This window comes from Melospiza melodia, chromosome 6 (genome assembly GCF_035770615.1).
Source record: "Melospiza melodia melodia isolate bMelMel2 chromosome 6, bMelMel2.pri, whole genome shotgun sequence".
Taxonomy (NCBI): domain Eukaryota; kingdom Metazoa; phylum Chordata; class Aves; order Passeriformes; family Passerellidae; genus Melospiza; species Melospiza melodia.
Genome location: NC_086199.1, coordinates 56,987,394 through 57,004,145, shown reverse-complemented (window position 1 = coordinate 57,004,145; position 16,752 = coordinate 56,987,394). Strand labels below are relative to the sequence as shown.

The 16,752-nt window shown below is 42.7% G+C and overlaps 1 protein-coding gene and 1 long non-coding RNA gene across 2 annotated transcripts in view; one reads left to right on the top strand and one right to left on the bottom strand.

Annotated features, from left to right (window-relative positions):
- Nucleotides 1–4,079: 4,079 nt before the first annotated feature.
- On the bottom strand, nt 4,080–15,199 carry LOC134419376 (uncharacterized). The gene is made up of 4 exons (XR_010028027.1): nt 15,092–15,199; nt 12,810–13,036; nt 10,755–10,829; nt 4,080–4,137 (listed from the first exon to the last, which is right to left on the bottom strand). It is a non-coding gene; the product is annotated as an uncharacterized LOC134419376 (long non-coding RNA).
- AMPD3 (adenosine monophosphate deaminase 3) overlaps nt 12,328–16,752 on the top strand; it is a 32,625-nt gene continuing 28,200 nt past the window's right edge. The window contains exons 1-2 of the mRNA XM_063158475.1: nt 12,328–12,408; nt 15,107–15,332. Coding sequence (XP_063014545.1) covers nt 12,387–12,408; nt 15,107–15,332 — 248 coding nt within the window. The 5' untranslated portion in view covers nt 12,328–12,386. The remainder of the gene's footprint in view (nt 12,409–15,106; nt 15,333–16,752) is intronic.

The following is a 16,752-nucleotide window of genomic DNA, read 5'->3' as shown; positions in this document are numbered from 1 at the left end:
AGAACAAAAAAGGCACCTCTGGCCTTCAGGCACAAATTTAGAACATTAAACTACATGCAGAAAGAAGCAATATGAAATCTTGGGTGAGGAAGTCAAAACTGTCTAAGAAATTTCACAGACTGAGAGAATTTAAGGGCAGGATGAAACGACAGCTCTCTGAGTTTGACTCTTGTTCGTGAAGGCAATTCCATTTTACCCATTCATTACCATGCTGAGATCCACAGCTCTGTTCAGCTGGAGCTCTGCTTCAGGAAAGATACACTGCTGCTTTGGAGTGACAGCATCAAGAGGTGAACAATCAGCACCTTCCTCAACACCTATTAATCACACACACTGATAAATAGCACACAAGCTTCTCATACTTTGAATTTGGTGCTTTCCCCCTACTGCCTTTGGCTCTCATTTTTACCTCTTTCCACATTATTAAAGTTGTGTTGTGATAACTTCACACAAAGGAATTCTTTGTGGAGCAATCTCCTCACCCTTGGTGCGCAGATCTGTCCAAACTGCACCAGGGTGTGCCCCCCAAACTGCTGTGCTGGATTTCGTGTCACTTGGAGCACTTTGCTGCTCTTCATGTGGATAACCCAAGAAATACACTGTGCATTTTCCTGACGCCTCCTAAGTCACTTGTTACAAGTAGATACATTTATCATTTCACATTGTCTGGAGTTATCTAGAACCTGGCTCTGAAAGCTCCAGGCAGAGTCTCTCCTGTCCAGTCCACTTGCTCTGGTCTCACTTCGTGCAGCTAATTCAGACTTCCTGTCCCATGTTTCCAATTTTTTGAAGTTTTGTTCCCCTGAAGAAACATTTGGAGTAAAACACTCCTCTAACTTCCTTGTCTTACTTGGTGAAACTAAGATTTAAAACAAAGTACTCCCTTTCATTCCTCATCTCAGACAGAAAGGCTTTCCTAGCAGATGTGGATACACATTCATGTACAGGTATTAAAAACACACCTGAACATTAAAAACAGGGAGATACATTTCCATTGCATAGATAACATTTCCTCAAATATCAAAAAAAAATTATATTTTTTTGATCAGGGTAACTTTTATCTGCTCCTGAATTATGACAATAAAAGAAGCAACATTTCTGTAAAATCATTTTAGTTCCTGGTCTTTCAAGGATTGAAAATCCTGTCTGTGGACTGTGTGGGAGACTGACAGACTCGTGCACACCAGCTCAGACAGCCTCTCAGGGCAGGTCTGAGAGAGGAGGCTCTGCTGCCCTGTTCTGTCCTTGTTGCACAGCTTGTTCCTGTTGCACAGCTCAGGTTCTTGTCATTTCCCCTGCTCCACAGCTCCTGCCACACATCTGGAAATAACTCACTTTTCCTTAAATCTGTCACAGTATTTAAGTCTGCTTAGAGGACAGAAGTGTCTGCCACAGGGAGGGAAACAACCAGCAGGTTGCTCTGTCCTGTTCAAACCAGATGCAAAACCCAGTTCTTTTAAAAGATCCTCAGAGTGAAATGTCAGAGTTGGGCTCTGACAGATTGGGAATAAGTGAAGCAAGCAGTGAAAAGGCTGGCAGAACAAACATGGCCATGATGTGGGGAAAATATTGCCCTGGCACTGGGGATATGAAAAGTCATTCTGCAGAGAAGGCCAGATTCCATGTTTAATGACTGCTTGCCTGAATTGAGGACTCTGTGATGCACTTAAACCAGCAAGGTGCACACTGATATCAGTGGGGTACAGGCATTAAGATCTACAGGATATCCTATCCTTTTGTGCTGCTGTAGCTCACTCAGGCTTACAACCACCATCTTATCTCAGCTGAGGAAATGTTCCCATTTTGACTGTTAATTCTGGCTTTGATTTTCTCCTTTAGAGTTTTCCTTTTGTTGCTATTCATTCCCTGTCCTTTGGAGCTTTCCTCCCTTTGATAATTCCTCTTTCTTCTCATTCTTAATTCTAATTGCCTCCAATCAAAGTTTTGCTAAGCATTCCAAGTCATGTAATTGGATTTTGGAGTTAACTGTTCAAAGATAACTAATGTCATTCAGAATGTTATTTTAAGTGGCCTATTTGTAGAGCTCTGAAGAAAATGCTGCAAAAGTGTCCAATGAGTTCATGTTTAGAATATTGAAATGGATTTTCTTCTCTCCTGGGAAGGTGATGGGTGTAACCACTGTAGCATAAGCTATTCCACAATAGTTGCCCTTAAATATCTAGTTACAGCTTTTAGAAAAGCTCATTTTATGCCATGAGAGCTCTATCAGTTGATTTCCTTGTGCAGACAGAAGCTTTGTAAACAGGACAGCTTGGCACAGGACCTGCTTTAATGTAAACTGAAAGTCTGGAGAAACTGGATATATCATGGGTTTGTGGGTTTGTGCACTACATCAGCTGGGGAGAATGGAAACACTCCACTGACTCAGACAGGTCTTTTCTGGTCTCCTTTCTCTAAACCACACTGTTGGCTCTCCTCTGTCCCTAACTGTGATATTATGAACTTTCTGGCCTCCAGCTCTTTGTTCTAATGATTAAACAAGACTAACATTTTTTTGAGGTCACAGTGATAATATGATAGTCCCTTTGAAGGGATTCAGTAAATACAATACAGCAGCAGTGCACTGTGGTATTATCAGGGCCTTAATTTTGACTTTTTGGCAAAATTACCAGTGAAGAAACACTGTTTTAAAAAACTTAAAATGTATAGTGGGCAGAAGAACCACGAATAATAACCAAAACAGGTTTATAAAGCACAAGACTCAGTTTTCTTTCCTGACCACACTGGGCAACCACTGAAAGGAATCCATCTGTTGAGTGATTCTTAGAATCATGCCTCTCCTGCCTAAGATGGCCATCCAGAAGTAGTTTCCAAAGGAAGTACGATAACTCTGACTCACTCTGAGATTCCTGGTAAGCAGCTGATTTTCAGTAGTTACTGCTGGCCATGTGGGATTGGCTCCAGAATTCTTAGGCACCTATGTGGAGGTCTGAATAAACCCTTCTGTTGCTTCCTCTTATGGACTATAAAGAACACCATCTTAAATTTAGCCACTATCTTTCAAACATCCAAAGCTAGGTCAGGCCAGCTCCCATGCCCGAAGTTTGCCCTACCTTTGAATTATACATATTTTAGATTGCTAAGTGCACATTAGGATTTAAATTAATCACTGCATTATGTCTACCAAATTTGTATGATTAGACTAGACTCGGACAGGAATAAAAAATAAAAAAGAAAAAGAAAGAAAGGAAGAAAAAGAAAAATTATTATGGGACACTGACTTCTGCCATAGACCCAGGAAGAGGTGGTTTGTCTGAAAACATCAGTGGCTCTCCCTGGTGTGACACCCCCTGTCCTCTGTCCTACATCTGCCATGCCAGCAGAAGCTGACAGGTTGGCCCAGTCTCTGCTTTGACGTCAATTTTTTCTCCATAGAGCAGCAAAATTCTCTTTAGTCTTTTTGTTGAGTAGTTGATCTGCAATCACCTTCCTAGGTTACATTAGGAGAATAAAGCCAGCCCAATTATTTAAACATATAACAATTGTCTTTCTTTGTCTCTAGAAATTATCCAAAAATGCGAAAATGACCATGTGAATATGTAATGGGGAAAGGACTGTGAATGACAAATGTGAAGAATTATATCTGAGCTCAGCATGAGACATTATGAGGAAAAAAACCAATGTAAATTGTGAGCTGTGTGAATGTGTCTTGTGTGCATGCCCTGAAACAGCAGGCAAGGGAGCAGCACAGATATTAGAAGGTTCTAAATGCCAAGCAGAAATGAAAACATGTAACTGAAAATGATGATATATGAAAGTGGCTGAGCATAAATATAAGCAAACCTTTTTTGTCTAGACTTGAGTGTCTCTAGTGAAGTAATGGAAATCACCACATGCAATTTAACACTGTCAATTCTGGCACCCATAACTGTACATTCTGTAAGAATCAAGGGCTCCTAGGGAATTAACATGAAATATTGTGAGTTGTTTTCTCTCTCTGACCATGAAGACTGTACCTGTTGTCTTGCACACACAAGTCCAAACACCGTGGAATTGTAATTTTTAAACGCTAGGTGGCTCCATTGGATTTTTAAATGCAGCTTTTCCCACGCTTGCACAGAGTTTTGAAAAGTAAATAACCTTCAGAGTGTGTTCCATTGACAGTCACAGATACCACTAAAAAAAAAAGAAAAGAAAAAAGAAAAAAAATAATTGCCTTTATCCTTTGAGCAATGTGGAACTGATAGCCAGTACAAGGGGCAAAAAAGCTTTCAGTTCCTCCCCTGTATTATACGGAATTTTCACAGTTAATTTTGTCCACAGGATACCTGCAGGTGCCTAAGGATGGAAAACAAAGGGTTCTGGCCCCTTGCATGGAGAGAGTTGGCAAAAGTGGTTTTAAGCTGTTGATAGCTCTTCCAACCTTTTCACCTATCTGTGTCACACTGGCACAAGGAAAAGTCATGGCAGCAGCCATTCCTTCCTGCTGCACTGCAAAATGCTGGCAGGTTATCTTGAGGGATGATGAAGTTTACTCTTGCTCTTTTAGCAAATATCCAGTTTCGGTACCAGATTACTAAATGAATGTTTCCATACAGCAAATTTACCTTTTCCCATTGTTTTGGGGTAACAGATATAACTAAAATGTATCCTTCATTCATATGAAGAAAAACTAAATTGATCTGAAAAAACAAAGTTGAAGCAATGCCAACATTATAAGTTCATTTTTTAAATCATCTACTCATTTAAGTTCTAAATTCCTCTGATATTTCTTTTTTTTTTTAAACAAAAGGTTGTTGAAACTGAGAAATTAAATATTAGGGAAGGCAGGTATTGAGTTCAACACCTCTTCTTGTCTTCCCCTTTAGTCTAGATTTGAGAAGCCTGGCTGTTTCCCTATCCTCAGCTAATTGTACAGGAGGTGATAGGAATAAGCCACTCAAACACTGACTAATCCTGCAGGTCACCTTCCATTCCACACCTTCTGCCATCTGCTCCAGCCTCTACTGCTACACTCCAAGAGATTTATCCATGCTGGAGCTGCTCCCTTTGGAAATCTCTTCTTTTCTACTACATGATCCAGCAAAGAGTTTATTACATACAGAGACCCTCCCAGAGATCCTGGGCTTTAGGAACACATGAAAAAGGGAAGAGGTATGAAAGTGTATGGTCAAAAATGTCCAAGTAGAACAAAGCCCTCAGCAGAGCACTCCTTTAGACCAATCCTTCAAGGTGTCCATGAAATTCAAGGCCTTTCCATGGAGAAACAAGGGCAAGGAAAAGGGGGAAAACCCCTGAAACTAATATAAACCCAAGCAACCAAAAAACCCCTGAGCAAACCACCCACCCCAACTTATCAGGGTGACTAAATCTGAAAGGGAAGTTGTGCAAAGCTGCAGGATCAGAAATCAGTATAGAGGGAGTTGAGTAAGGCATCAAGCACAGAAGCCCTGACAGCATCTACTGCTCCATGAAAGCATCCCAAGTGATGATCCCACCTGATGGTGCTCTGCCTGCACATGAGGGGACAAGCAAACAGCAACAGGTCCCAGCATCTCTACAATCTTCCCTCATATCTGCTACAGACAGAGTTCTGAGCTATGGGGCTCTTTTTTTCTAGCCCTGCTGGCACTGAAGTGGCTTGGAAATCTGTCTTTGGACACAGGCATTGGAATCAGGTCCTTCAATTGTGGCTGCAGCTGAAACATAGATCTGGAGGTACACAGAACTTTGTAACATCTCTCTGTCCACACTGATTAACTTCACTCCGTGCAGTAACTGGAAATTAACAAAGTCTTTCCTAGACTCAGAATAGGGGACAAATACGACGTAAGTATGTGTGTTGTTTATTTTAATGGAAGGAAATGTCCTGCAGGTTAAGGAGGAGGCGGGACTTTCACGAAACGCGAGTGGAAAGAGCCACCGCAGCGAAGAGCCAGTGCGGATGGAGCCAGAGATGCTCCAAGCCCGCCAGCACCGCCTTCCCCTCCCTTAATGTATATCCGCGCCGGCATCAACAGGGACGGCTCCGCCAGGGGCGGGCGGTTACGTAAGGGAAAATCTGCATTCCTTGCGTAACTCGGCTCTTTACATAACCCCGGCCCCGGCCCCGGCCCCGGCCCCGGCCCCCGAGCGGGGACAGCGGCAGCGGCACCCGCGGAGCGGAGCGGAGCGCCCGGCACTGCCCGCCACACAGCGGGAAGGAAACGCGCTGGTTCTGCCTAAAGGAAAGGGAAGAAAAAAGATGGGAGATGTCACAGACTGCAGATTCCCATAGCTGATAAGTTGGATGGGCTTTATGGAAAGAAGACAGGAGGTTTTGAAGTAGTTTTTCATATGGAATCATGGAAGCATCAAGTTTGGAAGAGACCTTCAGGATCATCCGGTCCCCCATAACGCCAGCACTGCCTTGTAACCCCTAAGCCACATCACCCAGACACACCTGGAACACCTCCAGGTGATTCCACCACCTCCCTGGACAGCCCATTCCAACATCTGACCATCCATTCCAACATCTGACCATCCAAACAGTGAAAACATAAATACAACACAGGCCTGGCCACAGCGATTTTACACAGGCAGATTGGACAAAACACTTCCCACTCCCAGTGAAAGTTTAAGTTTCTACAGGAGAATGAGAGATTTTTCTGTTGGACTTCTTGCCAACTCTGCTTGCTTAGCACTAGGCAAGGAACACAGAGAAAGTTTATTTGGGCTGTAAATGGTCACTAGGAATCCCCATGTACAAATGAACTCAGGTTGGAGGTTGCAGAGTTTCACTGACACTTGGGAAAGGAGAGTGAAAATACACTTGTAAAACAAAGAGAAGATGGGGGATAATTTGGGGACAGGGAAAGCTACAGTTCAGCAGCACCTTGCCTGGAGTTTATGTGAGGACAAAAGTTCAGCAACACTTAGCCCAGGGTTTATTTAAGGATATGTGACCTTTGTGTAAAGTCATGTTTAAACCCTATCTTGCATTTCCCAGTTCCTGGGCAGTTACGTGCGCCATCTGCATCCCACAGATACCTGTTCTTTGGGAAGGAAACTTCCAATGTGAGGGCCAAAGAACCCAGATGCAAACTCTTATCACAAATGATTACAGAAAACTTAATGGCCAATAATAATACAAATGCAGAACTGAGTAGCACTTAACTGTTTGCATTTCCCTACAAACATAATATGTAAACTAATTCTAAACATACAGGTTAGATTTCTGTACTGATTTTTGCAGAAATCACCTAATTCAGAATACTTTTATTTTAGGGTTCCCCAAAATAGACCACAGAGTTCTCCTCTGTGAGCTGTAATTACACTGTTTTATTATTTATCATGCACTGGCAGTGTCTAATTTATTAGAGTGTTGCTTGCTGAATATTTTATTTTATGTGCATTCCGAGCAAATAAAATTCCTCTTAAAACAAAGTTGAGTAAAAGGGCATTGTACATCAGAGTTATGCTTAAAAACTATTTCCACTACATTGAAATGTAGTAGAGATAGATTTGAAATGTAACTTTCAGAAAATTCTGTTTTATAAATCAGATTTAAGGTCACTCAGCTACACGTACAGGTTTATCTGCTGCATTCAGATCTCTCCTTCTTTGAACAGCTCCAGAATTTCAGATAAATTAATGTATAAAGTCAGAAAAAGGCAGACTTCCATCTGGGGTAACTACTTGCAAAGTCCAAGCTAAGCAGGTTTGAGACAAACAGGTTTTAAACCAGCATTTTACACGGCTGTTGTGCCAAAGGCAGTTAGCAGATGCCAGCAAAGAATTTGCCAAGTGGCTGGAAAGAAATCTTTCCAAACATCCACATGATGACTTACAATTCCAAACATATCAGAGTCCCATCTTGCTTGTAAACCTTTCTTGTGCAACAAAGTATTACAGTGTATTCTATTTATAAACTGACAGAAAACTTCTTTCATGTTGCTTCAGACTCTAATTATTAGGACTGCACTAATTATTAGGTACTTTCCCAGTTTATTTTTAAGCAGTGGCTGAACAGTCACATCCTTTTGCAATTTCTGTGGTTCTCACTTCCATTTCTGGTTTATGTTTGCATACTCCATGTGTTTTACCTTATAATAATTATATTACAGATCAATTATACTCACAGGGATCCTTTCAGAAGGGAGAATGTCACTTGGCTGAAAACCCCCCAGGAAGTGGATTCCACACCTAGAAATCTCAGTTCTAATGTCACTACAAATACTTCAAAAAACATTTTGCATTTTATATAAGCCTAGTAGTATCTTGTATGTACATATTCCAGCTACTGAAGATGGAGTTTATGGAAAAGCTTGGTCTAATCAAAATTTCTCCTCTTAGTTCTCATCTCATATCCCACTTTCTGGGATGGCCTTGAACAATCTCCAAAACACAAGAAATTTGTTGTTTTTATTTAGAGTAGGAGACAAACTTCTAGATTTACAAATTCTTCCTTAACTCAATACTGAGAAAGACCAAAACATCTGTACCAAGCGTTCTTAGCTGCTCTAATTCAATTACAGGACTGAATATTCATATGCCCAATTCATTTCTGCAAGCTTTTTGAAGAGCAGTGGATAAGAAATATGATGCTTTTTGATTTACTGACTTCATGAAACTGACAGACATGATTGGCTTTGTATCATTCAATCATTCAGTGGAGCAATTTTCTCAGTTTATGAATTAGTAAAATTTCCTATATTATTTGGTTTAAAAAAGGAATCATTCTTCCTTTACAGTGAAGAATATTTGATAACACAATTCAACTGCATTTCACATTTGGCAAAAACCTCCCCTGTAGCTTTTGGAGATAACTTCATTTAACTGTGAGGGGTTTTTTTCTGTTGGAATATCAGTAAGTCTTCAGTAAGTAAATGCACGTGTGCCAAGCATATCATTAACTGAACTGATTGAAGATCAGAAAAACAAGTACTAGATCTAATATCACTTGGGTGCCACTAATGGGTACTTTATAGAGTGAAACATTTCATTTGATCCATTAGTGTTTTGCTGTTATCAATACCACAGGCAGTTGTATGAATCTATTTACAAAATGAATTCAAACTCCTTTAGCTTTTAAGGCACTGCTCAAATGAAAGCAGTCTCCTACAACAGCTGAAACAATTACAAATGAAAATGAGAGACCATTTTGATGAATATGCATTCCAGCAGTAATCATCTCCCAGACAAGACTTGTCTGTTTCTAAAAATAAATGTTAATAATACAGATGTAAATTTAGGGGAAATTTATTATTTTGTTCCATTCCTCTGTAAATGTTGACATTTAAAACTTTTACTGCATTTCCTCTTGTTAAAATAGACAGACTGCAGAAGAGAAAATACCATGTGCACTGAAATAATCATGAATGTATTGCTGTCACCAAAATAGTCTGTAAAGTAGGACTAAAAGTAAGTTGAAGGCATACTAGAAATACATATTTTAAAAAATAATAAAAATAAATGTGATCAGCTGTAATTTGGTAAAAAGACATGGATAACTTTTTCTTGTGTAGCAAGATTTAAAAGACTAAAATAAACACATTTTTACAAAGTGCAAAATTTACCTGAGAGAACCAGTGCTTGCTGCACAACAGAAGTGAACCAACACCCAGGTGGCTTCAGAAAGTACTGACATTTTACAGTGGAAATCCCAACATTTAAAATAACTCCAGAGACACTTGCACTACTTTCAGCATGTGGTGTGTAAAAGTACAGCCTACCTACAAACAGGGCTGGCAGACAGGCTCCTCATGGGGCAGACAAGGTGCTGAGTGGCATCACTGAGGCATTCTAAGGTTTAGTGGTTGAGGTTTTGTAGGTGCCAATGGAAGAGTACAAACAACAACATCTGTGTCTATTTCACCGTCAGCTCAGTGTTACTGACATTCCCTAAGCATGCATGTGAACAGTTCATTAGGAGAGCAGAGACTGGACAGGAAACTGGACCCACCAGTCAAATGTTTGCTCTTAGGTAATTGACCATAGTAATTGTTTCTGCAAAATATGAGAGCACTTGAAGTATTTTCTTGTTAATTTGTTGCCATTACCCTACCCTTACAATCCACCTGCTCTTATTAGAGATCTTGCAATAGTATTTTCTTAATGCCTCAATTACTGTAGATGCATTTACTCAGCTATGATGTCAGTTTGCTTTTGAAGTTTTCCAATTTGTTACAAAAGGAAAGCTCATTTAAACATTCATGGTCACCTACAACAAGTGCCCTGTACTTAGGGATCCTATACACTTAGGGATTTGTACTTCAGCGCTCAGAGAAGCCTTTTCTTTGCTAATGCATTTTAAGTTCTCCTTTCTAGCTTTGCCAACATGTGAGCTCACACTGCAGCGTTCTCTCTCTTCACTGGGGGCACGTGGAGCTGCCCGTTTGTGTGTAACAAAGCTGAGAAACAGTTATCTCCCAAACCGTTATTTTTTCACTGCGGTTGGCACAAAGCCAGCACGACACGGAACTCTGCCAAGCTCTTGCATCCCACAGAAGAGATTAAATCAAGTGCAGAGGCAAGGCTGATGTGCCAAGCTGAGGACAGAAAACCAAAAGGCTGTGGGACACCTGAATCCAGCAGGCAGGGCAGAATAATGATATGATGGACACCAAGCTTAACCTTCCAGACAAACTGCCCTGATAGCAGTTTGAGCAAGTTCAGACAGCTGGCTGGGAGAAAGGAAAGAAGCAGAACTAACAGGAATTAAGGGGTGTATTGAATGGCCAGCAGCAACAGGTGTGCTTTACTCACATCTCAAATGGGCAGGGCAGCTGTGAGTCACAGGTACAGACACTTACAGTATGTGATTTCCTGGGTGGCAGATATTTTGTCAGGGTGTTGCCAGCAGCAGCTGATGAAGACATCCAGAGTTACTGTGGGAAAAGCACGTACACGCAGCATAAGTCCTTTCTCCATGCTGAGAAACAATGCCTATTTTTGTAGTATTAATATTGTTTTTAAATATTTCTTTTATTATTATGGCTGACTCATTTTTGAATGCTTTGGATTGCTATGTGTCTCATATAACAGCTGTTGCCATAATTCTTAGCCTTTTTTATGACCACACCAGGGTGAAGGGGCTGCCACTTGTCTAAGAATCAAAATATCCGCTCTTCTTTGCAACTCAGACTTTTTGGATGGAAAACTCCTTTCTTTTCACTTCATTTCTTCACTAGCTGTGTGAAGTAAAGGAGTTTCCAAAGCCAAAATCCCCTGAGGTTTACGCATGGAGCATTTCTATGCCTACCAAGCTGGGGGGACACAAAACTACCTGCTCCCTCAGTTTTGGGACATCTACCTTTAACTCTGCTCGCCTTTTTTTACACCAACTACCTTCACTCACTGCATTCCCAGTGCTTTCCTGCATGGTAAAGATACTTTTATATCTAAATGTTTTCAGGTTAGTCCCCAAGAATTGTAACCCAAAGTCACAAAAAATGTCCCTAGAACTTTCAGCTTCAGGGCCCAGAATCTCTCAAAATAAGGTCAAAATATTTTACATGTTAATATCCTCATTCCTGCTGAGTCATGCTGGGTTTGAGCTTTAATTATTTACTTTGGCCTATGCACCCGGAAAATTTCTTGGGGTTTTGTTTGTTTATTTTTTAATATAGATGAGCACCTGGACCGCGTTGCTACACTGAAGGGCAGACGCTGTTGAAAACACTTCTGATTGGGACACATCGCCAGCACATTTACCGGCTGTCATTCTGCACTGGCCTCACGACTTTCTGGTCTCGAACCCAAGTTCTCTACATTAAAGCGCTTTTGGAGGAGTTTTGAAACAGCCGCTCGGGAAGGCGGCACCGCTGAGGCGAATCCAGGTGGGGCTGAGCTCCTGCCCCTCCTTCCCTGCCTGCCTGTCGCGCCGGCCGGGGGCCATGTGACAGCGCGACTTCTGCCTTCAAGCCGCCGAAGGGGAAGGGGCCACACTTTCCCCGGTGTTCCGGCTGCCGCTGAGGCCGCGGCCCCGCGGGAGAGGCGCCGCCCGTGCCCCGCCACAGGTGCAGCCGGCGCCCGGAGCGACAGCGCCGACGCTCACAGAGGTACGGACAGGGCGCCCCGCCCGCCGCTCGCCCCCCGCGCCGGGGCGGGGCCGGCCGGGGCAGGACAGGCCGGGGCAGCCCCCCCGCCCCACGGGCTGCGCCCCCCGCCCGCCGCGGAGCCGCCCCGGCCGCGATGCAGCCGCCCCGGGGGCAGCCGGGCGGCCCGGCGGGGCCGGGGGCGCGGCGAGCGGGCTCCTCCGCCCGCGGGCCATAAAGGGCCGGGCACGGGCGGCGCGGCACTGCGGTACCGGGCGGCCCGCGGGTGGATGCGGCAGCGGGGAGCGGCGGCAGCTGGCGGGAGCGGCTCCTCCCCCGCCGCCGCCTCCTCCGCCGGTGGCTCCGGGCAGCGTCTCTCCGGCCGGCGGCGGCCCGGCCCTGCCCAGCATGGCTCTCCCGGGGGCGCTCGGTAAGTGCCGCGCCGTGCTGGGCTGGCCCGGGGCGCTGGCGGTGACCTTGGGCCGGAGCCGTGCGGGGCTCCTGCGGCGGCAGCGCCCGCGGGCCCGGCCGCACCTGCTCGCGGCGCTGGGATGCGGCGCTGCCCGCGGGGCTCGGAGGCGGCTCTGGCATGTGCTTGGTATAGGTTCTAGGCCGTTAAATGCCTGATCGATAATTGCTTTTAAAGTAATCATGCCATCTATTAATATTTTTTTTACTGCAGCATGTTTCAAGCATTCTTTTCTTCTGTATAGGTGCAGACCTAATGAGCAACCAATCTTTCTATTAGATCGAGATATTTAGGAAAAGAGCATTTACTGGGTGGCATTTATATCATTTCCCATCCTATAAAAACGTCTAGTTGTTGCTCACCTTGGGCAAAGGACAGCAGTTCAGTAGAAGGATACTGGATACAAAAGCCTCTTCCAATTCAGGATGGCACAGCTTGCACAAGTATTGCTTGAGGTGCCTCATGACTGTTTTAGGTTTATTCGGCTCATTTCCGTGCCATGAGCTAGCAGTGATGTGGGTGAATGTACATTTCAAACTATTCTGTGTCTTAGCATCTTATGCTCGACTGGAGAGCATGAACTTGGGTTCTGTAAGAAAGAAAAAAAACTTTGGTGTCAGTAAAGGATTGTACTTCCATCTATACTCTCTGTCTCTTCACTAGCATATTGTAAGGATTTAAAACACAGTGTGGCTTCTCAGGCAGTGTGTTTCTTACTGCATTTCTGTTTGTGATCACAATTCTCTGGGACAAAGTCCATTTAAATTAGGAAAATGCTCAGCATTTTCTGCTCAGTCGAAAACACATTATTATTTCACATTGTACTAGTATTGTTAGTACTCTTACTGTAGTTGAGTAAGCATAAAGGGAGTTTTTCCCTGGCTGAAGCAGCCCAAAAGGCTCTTGCTGCTGGCAGCTGCATGTGTGGCAGGCTCTGCTGCTGACAACTGTGTTCAGTGAGGTCAGGAGACAGACTCCCATGACTTCCTTGGCGGTTGATGTTGAGAAACCAAACCTAAGTTTGGATGCTACTAAGATATGGTAGTGCATTGTCACTGAATTATTCAGCTAAAAATATATGTATCTTTAAATTTCCTATGTAGCTATACTTGATTTTACAAAGACTTTACAAAGATAAATACTAATTGCAAAACAAATACTCTCCTGTGCAGAAAACAACACAGTCAGATCCACAGCTCTTTAAAAACAGAGATGCTTTTCTTTGGGGATGTGAATGGGTTCTTATAAAATAAGAATGCAAAGTAATGTAGGGGACTGCTAAATTGCTGTGTTATGGTCCAATTTAATTCTTGCCACATTTGCTTTTAGAATGAAAGCAAAAATGTTCTCAAAGCAACTGTGAAAACAGGTGGACATTAATTAGAGTCTTTTAGGCTGAAACCAACAGGATCACATATCAAAAGGATCACATATCAACATGTGAAACCTGCAGCATGCCTACAGAAAAATTGTAGTGGGGGCCCTGATAAGTTGTGCCTGGAGAGAGAAAAAAACTGCCACACTCCATGCTTCCAGGGTGTGTCGTTATTTAAATGAAGGCTATCTCACAAAATACATTAGCATTTTTCTAACCAAAAAATGGTTAGAAATTCTGAAATGCCGATTTTGGACCCAGACTTCACATTCTGGCAGTGCTTGGATCCATTTGCTGTGACATGTTCGCAGCTATTTTTAACTTATGTAATAAGAATTTAATCTTATTTGTTATAAACTCCATCATACTGAAGGCATTCAGAAAGCTTTATAGTACACAACAAATAATGCTGGTCTGTAGCTTATCAGCACTGTGTTTTTTCCTCTCTGGAATGCTTCCATTTGTGCTAAATGCACATTCTGGATTGTATGAAAATGGGATAAAAGTAAAGCCAGGAGACCACAGAAGAAACAATAAAGATGGCATTTTAGTAGTGATGCTAGCATAAAACGGAAATATTTTATGATGAAAGCCTAACTACTTAAAATTTTAAAACATAAGACCCATTTCTACTTGGCATTTAAATCTTACTTTTCAAAAAGAATAGAAGTCCATGACGTATCTGCATGCCACATGCATTCAAAAATGTGATATGAACTACTACAAATGGAAAAAAGAGTCACCGAGTTAACTATAGTACCTTTGTTCTTGTTGTGCAACTATTCCACTTCCCAGCAGTTCTGTGACTTTCTGATTTGTGCAAGGGATGGGGTGAGGTGGAAATGTACAACCTTTTTTTCTAACTTGCCTGTTGGCTTGAAGTCACTGAGCAAGGAAGAAGGCAAGCAACTGAGTGAATGTGATTTCCAGGTTCGGGGCAAGGACACAAAGCTGAGTATCCATTGTATCACAAATAAGTGTCTGTCTGACTGTGCAAGTAAGTGGAATCTCCTGGTAAATCTCTACATAAATTGCTTAGGAATTTTGTGGGTATACCACAAGGTTCCTGATGCACAAATTAGCATGGCTCCAAAAGTAGAGCTGCTTTGTGGTTCTTGTGTACTGCATGCTAGTTTAAATTCTGCAGAGCTGTTCTACTTTCTTCTGATTTTGCTCCAAGCTTGGAATTTTGATAGGCATACCATGGAAAAACCCCCAATCTCTTGCACATCTTCCTCATGCCTCATGCTGTAGCTCTAACTTTCTCACCTGTGCTCCTCTCAGGCGAGATGCCCCGGCAGTTTCCCAAGCTGAACATTTCCGAGGTGGACGAGCAGGTGCGGCTCCTGGCAGAGAAGGTGTTTGCCAAAGTCCTGCGAGAAGAAGACAGCAAGGATGCCTTGTCACTCTTCACCGTGCCTGAAGACTGCCCTATTGGGCAGAAGGAGGCCAAGGAGAGGGAGCTGCAGAAGGAGCTGGCAGAACAGCAGTCTGTGGAAACAGCTAAAAGGTTTGTTCTGTAGTTGCTTTCTTCATGGAAAAGAGCTTTTGAAATGAGTTTGAGTTAGTATTGAAATACCCGGCAAACAGCATTCTGCCTCTTACTGCTCCAGGAGAAGGGTCAGCAGCAGGCACCAGGACCCCCCCTGGGATGTCTTTCTGTCCTGTGAAGGAGGTATCAGATGGGCCCCAGGGAGCTTGGAGTGGTCAGGTTGTCTCAGCTCTGTTCCCAGCAATAGCACAGATATTGCTCATGCAAATTTAATAAACAGCATAGCTGGGTAGAAATGAACAAAACCCTAAGAATCTTTAATGTAAGAAGAGTCAGAAAAAGAAACACTGCCTCCTCTTTTTCTAGTTTCATTAAGAGAAACAGAAAATTTTAACACAGAGAAAATGACAGTGGCATGATACTTCCTTTAGTCTCTGCAAAAATAGATGAAAGCAAAGAATTTATATTTAAGATCAAGGGGTAAGGTGAAAAGTGGTATTGGCATAATGAGGTTATTTGTAGGTTTCCTTTACTCACAGAGATAAAATCTAACCACTGTCAGCCAAAAAAGTGCACATTAAACAAAAAAAAAATTGCATTCTACCTTTGGTTTACCCATGGCTTTAATAAAGGCAGACTTGCTTTAGTTTGTGAGTTTGGGGGTTTTTTTTATTCTGTAAGAGAGGCAGCCTTCCCCTGATGTCAGCCTGTTCCAGTGTCTTGCTTCACAGGACTGCTGGGCTGTTTCTGGAGTCACATGAGCTCAGCAGCAGCCTGACACCAAATGGGCTGGACGTGTACAGACTCTTCAAAAAGCAGGCAGGCAAGAAAGCATTTGAAAGTGATAGCTAAACACATGTACCTGGTTAGCTGCAGAAAGACAGTTGGGCAACACTTGGAATCATGTTTCTGGAACAGAAGGGAGAAGAGTCAATTTAGTTAAATTAAGGTATGACTCACTGATGATACAAGCTGAGACTTCGGGTTTGGAATTGTGCAAGTGGATTTCCCAGTTGGCATGTTCATAGACATAAAGAGGCACAGAAGGGAAAACCAGATGTTTCCAGTCAAACAAACATTTGGTATATATTTCCTCCTGAAGTAGTGTGTTTCATTTTTAATTTGGAAAATTTGTCTCATGGAAACAAACTCAGGTTTTGTACAGGTTTAACTGCAGGAAAGGGTATTATAGGTATTTTGTTTACATGTAGGAACAGAACAAGTGTTCATCCCTGTCCTGCAGGACTGAAGGGACAGTGACACAAGTACAGCTTGTGCTGTTTCCAGTTTCAGTTGATCAAACACTGCCTTTCAAAACTGATGCTGATTTCCAAGGTGGCTACAAGTACTTTAGAGGATGAAATTTGGGTGTTAATTGTACCAGCACTGCATGTTCTTATTCTTAGGAATACCACAGAAGTAATATGAAGCTTTAGAG